Source organism: Hippocampus guttulatus, chromosome 6 (genome assembly GCF_054856545.1).
Source record: "Hippocampus guttulatus isolate MCC_2025c chromosome 6, RoL_Hgut_1.0, whole genome shotgun sequence".
NCBI classification, from domain to species: Eukaryota; Metazoa; Chordata; class Actinopteri; order Syngnathiformes; family Syngnathidae; genus Hippocampus; species Hippocampus guttulatus.
The window spans coordinates 13,017,595-13,030,380 of record NC_141266.1 but is presented as its reverse complement, the minus strand read 5'-3'; the positions used below and the strand labels follow the sequence as shown (position 1 = coordinate 13,030,380).

General features: G+C 41.9%; 1 protein-coding gene across 1 annotated transcript in view; it reads right to left on the bottom strand.

Moving 5' to 3' along the window:
- Nucleotides 1-5,942, bottom strand: part of col14a1a (collagen, type XIV, alpha 1a) — a 97,510-nt gene extending 91,568 nt beyond the window's left edge. The window contains exons 1-2 of the mRNA XM_086114138.1: nt 5,696-5,942; nt 3,499-3,602 (exon numbers count right to left, since the gene is read on the bottom strand). Of these exons, the coding sequence (XP_085970264.1) occupies nt 3,499-3,598 (100 nt within the window). The 5' untranslated portion in view covers nt 3,599-3,602; nt 5,696-5,942. The remainder of the gene's footprint in view (nt 1-3,498; nt 3,603-5,695) is intronic.
- Nucleotides 5,943-12,786: the final 6,844 nt, after the last annotated feature.

The following is a 12,786-nucleotide window of genomic DNA, read 5'->3' as shown; positions in this document are numbered from 1 at the left end:
TGCTCCTTTCTGGCCCTCACTGGGGAGGGACCTTGCATGTTTTTCTTTTGGTACATTTCTTTCAAGAATCTTTTCCTTTTGTTGGCAGCGAGCCACACTCTGCGGTCTCGGGAGTTACCTTGCAAGGGCAAAGACACCGACATTTCCATTTTTTTTTTTCAGTCCCCACAACTTTCTGTCTCCACAACTTGGCCAGCTTGACTGTGAGGCTGGAATCAGGATGAACTCCCAACAGCTCGTCCATTGAGAAGAAAATCAGGGAGTTCACCTCCTGAGTCCTGCTTAAAACTGGGTTTAAAAATGGGTTAGATTCGTCAAGGCATGTCTATCTTTTTCAAACGCTAACACGATCTCGTGCCAAGATCATTGATTTTCAGTTGGTTTTTTTTTCCTTTTTCCAATTATATTATCATTCTTTGCTACTCTTACCCCCGTAGTTAGTTATCTTTTGATGTATTCCTCAAAATTGCCATGTAGATGTCGAGAATAAATATTCACCTCATAAAACTGCATTGTGTACTGTGCGTGTGCTTCAATGAAAGTTATTGACCACTAAGTTTCAACAGAGAACTCAAAACGCTTTAGATGTAGCAGGCTTCTAACTAATTACCGTTTTTCATTTGTTTTACATCAGTTTAAATCTTTGAGATTGAATAAAGAAAAAACACTAAAGGCGGCGGAGTGTACTCAAAGCAGTAAAATTCAGCTTGCGATAATTAATTAAATAATGCGTAGTCATTGTCGCTACAAAATATTACAGTGGTACTTTTCCTCAAATATCCAAAATGTCTCTGTCTCTCCGCAACGCCACACAGAGTTACATTATGTTTGGTTGATTATTTTCGGACATGGTAGAAGTTTTATTTAGTGTTGAAGTGGGTAATTCAAGTGCCCACTGAATGCTCACACCAGAAATACACCACCTGCCAGTGGAATTTAGTGACGATAAAGAATTTTCAGAGTTGACCCTTGCATACTCATAGTCCGTCACCTGTGGGTTCACATGTGCACGTTTTTATTTTTATTTTTATTCATTCAAAATGTTTTCAATAAGGGCGGCCCGGTAGTCGAGTGGTTAGCACGTCGACTTCACAGTGCAGAGGTACGGGGTTTAATTCTAGCTCCGGCCTTCCTGTGTGGAATTTGCATGTTCTCCCCGTGCCTGAGTGGGTTTTCTCCGGGTACTCCGGTTTCCTCCCTCACTCCAAAAAGATGCGTGGCAGGCTGATTGAACACTCCAAATTGTCCCTAGGTGTGAGTGTGAGAGCGGATGGTTGTTCGTCTATGTGTGCCATGCGATTGGCTGGCAACCGGTTCAGGGTGTCCCCCGCCTACTGCCCGAAAACGGTTGGGATAGGCTCCAACACCACCCACGACCCTTGTGAGGATAAAGCGGATCGGAAAATGAATGGATGGATGGATGGATGATTGCTCTGAATGCAAACTATGACTGATCTGTTTTATATAAAGAACATATTAATTCTTAGCGTTAATGTCATTCAATATCATGACTGTCACAACATCACAAGCATGGCAGAGAGGTAATTAGTTATCACACCATTCACAGTCATGATTTCATGAAATCAAATGCACACATATATCAATAATGCCCGAAGACAGTTGGGATAGGCTCCAGCACCCCCCGCGACCCTAGTGAGGATAAAGCGGTTCGGAAAATGAATGAATGTTTTAAATATTTTTGGGTTCGGAGGTGTTTCTTAATGTTAAATATTTCTCTCTCTGTCACACACACCCACACACAGTCACATTTAGCAAAATGTTGAAATTTCCCTCTGGCTCATTTCCCTAATCTTTATCAAGATAAGTACAGCATTTAACCTTCTGCACTTCCTCTTCCTAGATTGCATATTCTCTCTCTCTCTCTCTCTCTCTCTCTGACTCAATGATGTTCACATTAATAAATCATGCTCCCTTTTGCATGTACATGTGTGGATAATGATGCTACGCCACATCAGTCGCTTTGATACACTTACATTAACCTTCATTCACAATGTAAATGTAGCACAAAAAAAAAAATCACCCACGAATTAATTCTCTCTTGCAGTACATGCATTTTAGTTGTACTGCATCATCTTAGGTCTAATTTAACTTGTTGCCGGGCTCGTGATTGGCCTAAGACAGGGGTAGGGAACTTTGGTTCCTCGAGAGCCATATCCCACTTGCTTTAGAGCTCTCCCAACTCCAGCACACCTAATTCAATTGTTCATGATCATTTCAGGCGATAACAGAGCTTGATGATGAGCTGATCAGTTGAATCAGGTTTGTTGAAGTTGAGCGAAATCTACAACAGGAAGGATATGAACTGGAGTTCCTTGGCCGAAGACATTTAAAATTCGATTGTGACTTCAGTACCATGGTGAAAAACGAAGCTGGTTAAAAAAATGATATTCATTTATATGTGACGGTGTTCAAAGTGACATCGTTGCTATTGTTAAGACATTGCAGGTGGTGTCCTTTTCACTGTCTCTTCTTTGGGTTTTTGGGCAGCATACACACGTACACAACATTCACAAAGTAACTAAATGTGTCATTAAAAGAACAACATTTAAAATTGGTTACAAACAGAGATTGATTTGCTTTTAAAGAGATTTAAAAGCAAATTAAAGAAAACAAAAGTAGCTTACTGAAATTACTAAAATGCCCTATTGAAAGACAATTTATGATACGTGTGCGAAAAGTTGGAAAAGCATAGTTTTCAACATGAATTGACAAGTATTTACACTTTATTGGTGTGTTTCAAATCTTGATTCAATCATATCATTCACTCTTTGAACAAAGAATACCAGCAAATCGGGGATCGTATTATACATGGAGTGCAAGTACAGAGAAAAAAAAACTGCTTTTCATGGGTGATTTGGGGGTGTATTATATAAGGGGGGTGTCTTATCCTTACCAAACTATGGTATTTAAGTTTGAAATAAACACAAATTGGGTTAGACAATGGTCATGACCATGCACATGAATCTACGTATTTCAGTCATTCGCCAGCACAAACAGGACAGCTCACTTTTGTGATGAGACCGTCTGATTTAATCCCGTTTGCTGAGGTGCAGCTGATTGCAAGGCACACCGAAGCGTAATATAGTGCAAGTTGTGCGGCACATCACGTAGCAAATCACCCCAGCCTGAAGCGCGCTTTTACAGCACATTTATTAAAAACCACTTTGAAGCGTGGCGGCATCTGCAGCCAGGTGGCAAGCAGTGTCGCGATGCCGAGCTGAAATGGGACCCTGATAGAGATGATAGCATCAGCGTACGTGCCATGTCATCTGATTGGACTCGGCCTTTCCATCAGAGAGAATGCAGAAGGAGAAGTGATGAAAAAAAGTTGACTGAGGAGGAGTTAGGGGAGACAGAAGAGTTAGGGAATGGGCCTCGGAAAGCTAAGAAAGCTTAGAGGGGATGGAAGGAGCAAAGGAGTGTTTTTAAAAGCGATACGCATAGAGTGCGGAACATAGAGTAGTTCGGAGAACTTACCTTGATCCTGTCCTTTACTGGGAAAATGGGAAATGACAGCCAGTAACACCAGCGGAGCCCACAGACCGCTCTGAGAAAACATCCTCACAACCAGCGACATGGACCTGAAAGAAGATAAAGAGAATTTGAGCCAAAGATTAAATGCTGACTGAGACAAGACACCCAGTGACACAATTGAGGAATGTCATTCAGCTGTCGGGAAGCTCCGGAGGTCATGAAGACCCACCTTGCCACCCTGCCCCCGACATAGCCCCAAGGGGCAGATCTGGAATCAGTTAACCCCATATATCGTCCACTTGGAGACAATTACACAGCAGTTGTTGGGCAGTCTAGACTGGCCACAGAACAGAGATTGAACTTCACGCCCACACGGAGGAGGCCGAAACAGTGGAGGACTTTGTTGGAAAGGAGAAGCGTCAATGAAAAGGGTGGAGAGAAGAAGAGATTTGGATTTATAGAGAACCGTACCGAACAGAAGAGTAGATGGTCTTTGACCTTCAACAACACATTTTAGGTTTGATGACAGAGAAGTAAAGTTATTCAGTCAATGGGAGAGTATAAATGATTTCAATTGAAAAAAAATTTTGATTTTGAGTCACAGAGTAAAAAAATAACAAACTAGCCTTTCGTTTGACTAATTTATCTACTAAAAATAAACAAGGGATTATTTATCAGTGTCCATAACCTCCTTAGTCTCTTGAAACTGAATTATAAAAAGGACCACCAGATTAGAATATGGAAAAGAGACATTTCAACTACAGTGGTGTCATAAAAATTGGCAGTTATACATGCACAATTTCCATTCAAGCGCTACTTTTCTGAATGAATGATGTAGGGCAGTGGTTCTTAACCTGGGTTCAATCGACCCCTAGTGGTTCGGTGAATCTGTCTCAGGGGTTCGACGGAGCCTCTGCCATGGAGGTTAAGACGCACCGACTCAACATGTCAATTAGTTCTGACACGCCCGCTTGGCCATCACTGGCTGCAGATAATCACTTTACATTGCTTGTCCAATCAGTGCTACGGGAAATTTAGTTTGCTCAGTAGTCACAGCGTGACTGTCGTGATAGTACGTGGTGTGATTTTTTTTTAGAATGTTTTAATACATGCTAATTATGTCGAGCAAAAACAAAGTGGTCAGACGAATATGTGCAACATGGATTCACATGAATCACGGAAAGTGATGGGACTCAGTGTCCTATCTGCATGATTTGTCATGTCAAGTTGAGCAACTCAAAACTGAAGGAACACTTCTTGAATCCTATTTTTATTTTTCCCTAATGAAGGATTCGGTGAATGTGCATATGAATTGGTTGGGTTCGGTACCTCTAACAAGGTTAAGAACCACTGATGTAGGGGGGTAGGGTTCGGAACCGAGGAATCTTGGAACCTTGATTTTGGAATGCCCTGTTAACAACCCTCTGGGCGTCAATTCAACATCTGAAGGTACTTTCCCTCTAAATTTAAGCAAGATTTTCACTTTTACTTTGAGTAGTTTATTAAACAGTTACACATGTGTACAATGTTCTTTTCGGTACATTAAACTAGCACTTCAGTTTCTGTTTTTGACCAAAGTGGCAATCTAAAATGTTTGGATTATTGAAGAAAATGGGGCTAAGGAAGGAATTCGGTAACATGTGACAAATGAACAAAGGGCAAACGATGGAGGAAAAATACCGCCCAAGTTTGACTGACACCTCAAATAGGGAACACAGTGTGCGTGCCACTGTCCATCCTTTCTCCTCTCTTCTTTCTGCACTTTTTGTTCCCCCTCACGTTCCCTCCTCGTCTGCCTCTCACCTCTTGACTGATGCTCATTATTACGCACGCAAGAGGAGGGCTGAGGAATCTTTCCCACCCGGGGACACTCGCTCTCCTGCAGCTCAATGAATAAAACAGGACTTGTAACAAAGTTGTGTCAAGATTGGATTGTGGCATGTGGAGCTCTAAACGGAGCCACAAACCCCATCTCAGACGATGCCGGTCAGCTTCAAGCGTTTCACGAGAAAGGAACATGTTTTCTCTCATAGGTATAGGGAAGGTTGAGTTTACGTCGCACTTTGTCTGACTTTAAGCTCTTTTTTTTTGTATTTGCGGCAAACCCATTCCAATGACTGTACCTGCAACCCCACGCACCTGAGACCCGCTCCCACTGTCACGCACATGCACGTACACTGAATGAAATCGCAGTTCATACCTCTCCAGTCATATATTGAGGGCGTCCTCTTTTCTCCTCCAAAAAGAGAAATCCGAAACGACCGCAGCCGCGTCCCGAAAGGATTCTTCTCCCAGTCTCCTTCACCTTTCCTTCTCTACAGCTACGGCTCGCTCGGTCGGGAGTCGGGGAGTGGATGGGTGGGTGGGTGTTTCTCTCCTCGTTATTCAGTCATCCCTCCCTACGGCTAATCCTTCCTGTCCCAACCCTCACTACGTCTCATCACACACACACATACACACACAAACGCACGTATACGCACGACCATTGTACAGAGGAGCCACGCAGTGCAGCTGCGCAAAAGAACTCGTGCTTATCCTGCAGGTTGCAGCCTACCGGGGTCACCAATCGACCCCCGCGGTCCGGGTCATATCCGGAACCTGCGCTCAGGGGTTAGCTAGGTCACTGCATTTAATTTCACCGGTCAAGGCGAGAAAATACTGATTGGAATTTGCAAGTGCATTAAACGTTAAAGACATCGCCTTCTTAGTATAACTGATATCCTGCGTTTGGGCATATACATAATTCAACTGAGGTCCAGAGGCATATGTGCATTTTTGATGGGTTTGCCCTGGAAACGTTCAAACATGAACTTTATTTCATTAAAAACCTACATGTAATAATGATAGGTACATAATCTGTTCCAGAACAGTTCTTCACCATGAATTTATGTTTGGAATTGGACAGATAAGGACAATTGAATTTCTTTAAAGCAGCAATTCACAATTACTAGTGGTTCAACAGGTGTTCCATGGGGAATTACTCAATTCCATTCCAAGACTAAAATTAAGACTAAAACTGAATTCACTGTCAAAAGCAACACTGCACGAAACCCAAGATGTGGTTACCACGGAGTAGCATAAAGCTAAGTGTCCTGTGCAAACTGAATGAAAGTTTTACATATATATACTGTATATATATATATATATATATATATCAGCATTTACCCTATATATATATATATATATATATATATAGGGTAAATGCTGAGATTCAAAATGCTATTCAAGCTTTCTGGATTGTGGTGATACTTGAGGAAAAACAACAACACACACAAGCACAGTTAAATTGAAGAGTCCTTTTTTCCAGGCAAAAGCCAATCAGAAAGATACAAAATGTGCCCTTTTGAACACTCAATGTGCTGTGTGGCTCACCCTGATGCTTGAGGGAGTCATGGGAAACTGAGGCCGGTCTGGTCAAATGTCCCTCTGGATGGCTTGAAAGCCCAAATAGCTACACACACAACAGGTGTGTCCCTGAGGCAGCTCACACACACACACACACACGCACGCGCACACGCACACATGCACTCATTCATGACTAAGTCAAAACAACTGTCCAGATGTCATAAACACCGAAATAAAGTGGATAACGATGCCTTTCCCTTGTGTTGTTCCCTTCAACCTCCTCCTTTCCCAGTTGTGCTCACTTCCTCAGCTGTTGTTTGCATACACACAGCAAACCTAAAAACAAATTGAAGGTACAAAATTACTGTCTTTAAGTCGTGCTTATTTTTTTTTACAATACACGTTTTTCATCCATCCAACTAATCCTTTGCATTTGATAAAGCACAGACCATTGAAAAAAATCAGGACAATACCACTCATCTTTTTTTAGTTCTTCATCAACTCATCCTGGGCACTTGTGGCTCATTGTTGCCCCTTCAGGTCCAAATTGAGATTGCAGAATAAATTAGTCAACTCGGCGTGGTGAGAATAACTGCATTAAACATTTTTTTTGGGGGGGGGGGGGGGGGGGGAGACTCTGTTATTGTTCAATTCCTTTTGTCCAGTGAATGACTTAAAGAACAAACGAAGGAGCAAATCAAAGTTGCACACAATTCTGTGCTCATTATAAGTAGACTCCAGACGAGCCACCGTGCCTATATTGATTAAAACAGCATATCATTGATTAAACAAAACACAGAAACTCAATGAATGCAGCAGGTAGGGGGGGCTCACGTGTCAAGTTTGTGGCATTATAGTAGAGTGATGAAAAACAGCATTTCTTTTTGATTCTTTGGATTCGGTTTCCTCTTTTTTGATTAGTGTCTTAATGTTCTTATCCTTTCTCACCTCTGTACCCTCCTTCTGTCTACCTCTTCAATATCACTGTCCTTTCCCCATCCCAAGGCTCTGATGAATAAAATCATTAGTCACGTGGTCGGTAGAGTTGAGCAGCGGGTCATTCCGCTCAGCTCCATGTGGTCCATCTGTGATATTCAGAAAAGTTTGTGACCCCTGCATTGCTGTAGAACAGCTCTCGGACATGCTTCATGCAGGTTGAATTATAGTCCCAAATACACACCGAATGCTTCTGTGTGCCTCCAAACATCATGACGGGATTGGCGATATCTCAAAATGAACTCAGTATTTGTGCGTGAATGCTGAAAATGGATGGAAAAGTGTGACAATTGCATTTGCTTTGAGTCTGAAAAGGTTTAGAGAAATGTTCTTTTCTTCAAAGTAAATGCAACTTTTTGAAGCGTTAAGCTTCTTCTCACACTATTTCCTCATTTACTCTTGTCCCGGGTGATAAATTGTCACTCTGCTATTTCGTATTCCCCGGGCATACATCATGTATCATATTCTTAAAGTTCCTGTTAAGTGAAAATAAATGTTAATCTGACCACAGTGTTGTTAACAGCCCTGCCAAATTTGAACGATTAAATAAATGCCCAAGTACATCAAAATGAGGCTTCAAGTATTTGCATGTTTTCAGAAATGACAGTAACTTAAAAATAAATGTGACCTTAATGGAGGTTTTCATCCAATTCTAGTAGAACAGTAAAGGCTGTTTCTACATTTTGGCCAAATAAGTATCTCAAGTAATTGCCAAAATAAACAATGGGATTGTTACAAGCGTGTTTATTTTTAACCCAAGGCACACTTTTGGAAGCAACTGTGTCGATTTAATCTGTAAGACTTTCGAGCTTGTTTATTTTGGAAGTTTCTAAAACTCCTTTCATTAGGTTACCAGTACTTAGCCATACCGGATGGGGAGTGCCAATGCAGGGCAATTTTCACATCTGTGCATGATGGGCCACGGTGACTCTTTCAGTTTCCTGAAAGCCACCTCTGGGGTTTATTACTTCCGCGTCGGATTCTTGGGTTTGTTAAGTAAGGAAGATCATGCGAAATCTGCTGAATGCATTTCCACAAAGTTAAGGATCGTTTGTGTATGACCAAGGAAGAGCCCAACATATTTTGGTTTGATCCAGATACAGTATCAGCATTTGCACTTTTGAAAACGCTGTGTGATAATGTCCATGTTTTTTGTTTGTTTGATATTAATTGTTTAACATTAATAAATGTGACAAAAAGAAGCACATTCTACAGATACATGTAGGTATCTGCACACTTAAAACTGCTGGATCAAGAATAACCCAATTTTGTTCAGAAATTGGACCTACCTCCTACCCAACTTTCTGGGTTGATTGATACAATACACACACACACACACACACACACACACACACACACACACAGAGTTTTGTTTTCCACCCCCAAAAAATGTGAACAGATCCAAATTATTCTCCAATTTCATAGTAAATAGCACATAGTTCTTAATCCTAAAATGTACGCCATGCAGAGTGGATTGATCGGCCTTGGTGGAGATCTGTGTTTCTACAACCGTGTATGGTGGTTTAATTGTATTCTTCCCTCTCGGGGTGAAGTATTCTCAGAATTCCTCCATATTTTTCTACATCCATCTTTCTTGACTCATATCCTACAGCATGTTGCCAGAAATCCTCACAGCATGATGGTAACGCTAGCATAAAGTGTTGTCTGTAAGCAAGTTATGAATGTGAGAGTTTGGGATTCTCTGCACACGTTGGGAAATTTGGCCAAGCAGTTCAATATTCATCCCATTCAGATGGAAGGATTTGAGCTTCATGGTCAGTGATTCATGGTGGTGGCTTTTGGCTAACTCCCAGGGGGCTGTCATGTGTGCTTCACTGAGAAATGGCTTCCATCTGGTCACTCCGCTATGAAATGCTGCTGCTGCTGCTATGACTGTTGTCCTTCACAAATGCCCCCCCGCCCATGCGCACAATGGAACTTTGCTTCTTATTTACAGCTACGATGTACTAGACTGGCTGAGGTGGTTCGTACCCCGAAGACCAAAGAAAGCTTCAGCCTTCCTGTCTCAGTCCAACAACTACCCAGGCCACCAGGCAGTTGACATATACATATGGACATGCACACGGACACTCAGGCACACACACTCAGTTGGAGTGGTAATAACAAGCAGCAGGTTAATATTAGGGCCTGAAGTGACCACAGCCTAGTGATTAGTGTGACTGGTCACAATTATTAGTCACCTTGTTATCTGCAGCCTAAACTGTCATTTCCAGAGTGCTGCCCTGTTGATGTCACGTTGTGTGGTGGTGGTGGTGGTGGTGGACCCCAAAAAGCAGGCGGGAGGGAGCAGCAGGGTGTACCTGACAAATTGTATTAAAACAGAGAAAAGTAAATCCAAAACAAACAAAGTCCAAAGTATCAAACAAAAATCAGGACTGAAGCTAAAACAGTAACTGAAACATGACTGAAACAAAACTGACAGCAGCAAACAATGACCCGGCAATGGGGGGTCGGGCGGGAGTCCTTTTGTACTACTAATTACATTACGACCAACAGGTGTGCAGCTGCGGGGGGGGGGGAGCCCTACAGTGCCACCTGGTGGTCACAAACAGAATAATGACAGTTGAGGTTTAAGTTACCATTTCCAATGGGAATTGTCACATCCATCCATCCATCCATTTTCTGATCCGCTTATCCTCACAAGGGTCGCGGGGCATGCTGGAGCCTATCCCAGCTGTCATCAGGCAGTAGGCGGGGGACACCCTGAACCGGTTGCCAGACAATCGCAGGGCACACAGAGACAGAGAAAACCATCTGCACTCACACTCACACCGAGGGACAATTTGGAGTGTTCAATAAGCCTGCCATGCATGTTTTTGGAATGTGAGGGGAAAAACGGTGCACCTGAGGTCTGGGGGGGAAAAAAGTCTAACACTTAGTTGTGTGGACCACAAAAATTGGTCAAAACAAAAATTTAGGTCTTGAAACTATTTTTCCATGATTATTTTTTCATCATTTTAGCAGAATCTGGAACAAATGTAGTGTGTTTCTGCAGGGGCATTTGTTGCAGTAACAAATTATCAATCAAGGAATTATAGCCGTTGTCTTTGTTATTTAAATAGTAGAAATTAAAAGTTTTATTTCATGACTGAAAGCAGAGTTGGGGTCGCTTTGAGACACGACAATGAACATGCATGACAACGGTTGGAATTTTCTTTTTTACTTATTAGCTAATGTAATAACTACCATCGCAAGTTAGGCAACGTTCTTTGGTGTTTGTAGACTCCACACTGTATTGCATTTATTTGGCAAATGATGCCTGTGAGTGTGGCTGTTTACTGAAATGCTTCCATCATTCTTACAAATTAGTGCAGCTCACGTCAAACAGGCTAAACAGCCTCATCAGTTATTTCGAACACTATTTAAATGGGGAAGAAAACATGATCCAAAAACTAAATCATTGAGCACAGTTAAACTTGTCTCATGCGTGTTCAAGCTTCTTTCGTGAGGCCAATTTTATATAACTTGCTCCAAACCGGATCTGCGCGGCAAAAGAGTGATTGACTGCGAGTGTAACGGGATGTGCTCGTTGTAGGAAGTGGGTAAGAAAAACCAATCAGGACCAGGCGAGCATGACAGTCACTGCTCGGTCATCTATTTTTTTTAAATTTTTTTTTTAGTATGGAGGCTGTACGGGGTCAAGCGATTCCCCGAATAATCGATCAGATAAACAATTCACATCACCACCGGTCGTTTTGTCTTGTGGATGTAGCCGTTAATCTAAAATACGAACATTTTACGACAGCAATACGTCGACTCAGAATGGGAAAATGATCATTGGCAAATGATGCCCAAATGACTTCTGGCCTGTAAATGTAGACATTACAATCACGGGTCGCAAAGAACTTTATGGCCGCTTCACCCTGTTTCCTCTCAAATCATCCAACCAAAATCTCACATTGCTGATTGCAAAAAATGCACAGGTGCCATGGCTGCAGTCAGCATTTGGCTACATTTTGGATCATTTGGAAGACTCTCGTGCATGCTGTTAACTAAACTGGCAGCAAACTTAGGTTTCTGCTACAGCTGTTCCAAGCTCCACTCCTCTGTTGCATGAAAACTGTTGAGAGAAGTATCTCAACTTTTATTCATATCACACTCTGTCAAACCTGATATTGGAGCATCATGAGGAGATCGGAAAACATCTTCAATGCATTGTATCATTAGAATTGTATTGAGATGTGTATCACTAATTTAAACCCAAACACTGTCTATTGTTTTTTACCTTGCCTGCTAAAGCCTGGAATTGTCCTTGTTTATTTAAACGATGCTGTTTTGTACAAATGCACCTGGCAGAGCATGCCAAAATTCTGCCTTTGGCAGTGATGTCAGAGCGAAAACAAAGGCAGTATCGCACTGGGTCTAAAGCGCACTAAATACAGTATATGGCAGCAATTAGGGCCATTATCCTTCCTTTGTGATCAGGCGAGCAAAAGACTGATATTCACATGTCAGAAGAAGCACAGACGATCTGGACTGATTTTCCTTTGGTTTCGTTAGTGTTTTTCCTCCCCGACCTGCTCACAACACAGTTGGACTGGCAATCGAAAATATTCAACCTGTTCAATAGTTTGCATCTCAAATCCTCGTGTGTGGTCAGGTCGCTTGTAGATAAATCTTTCAGCAGCATCCGAAAATCGGCCCTTTGCTTATATTGATCGCAAGAACTCGAAAATGATGACATTGGATTGGATCGTTGCTATGCAAAGAAATGACACAATGTGAATTTTAAATTAAGCGAACTTATTGCCCCATTGCGACAAATATTTTGAACGTCTAATTGGATACTGACACTGATGTTTAAAGTGGATCTCTTTATCTGTTTACAATTTTAAAGGACATTGTATAAGTATTTGTGTAATCTCTGAGGGAAGAAAATATGCTCAATATTTCAAAGCCAGCAATATGGATGACTGCAATAAGGTTTTC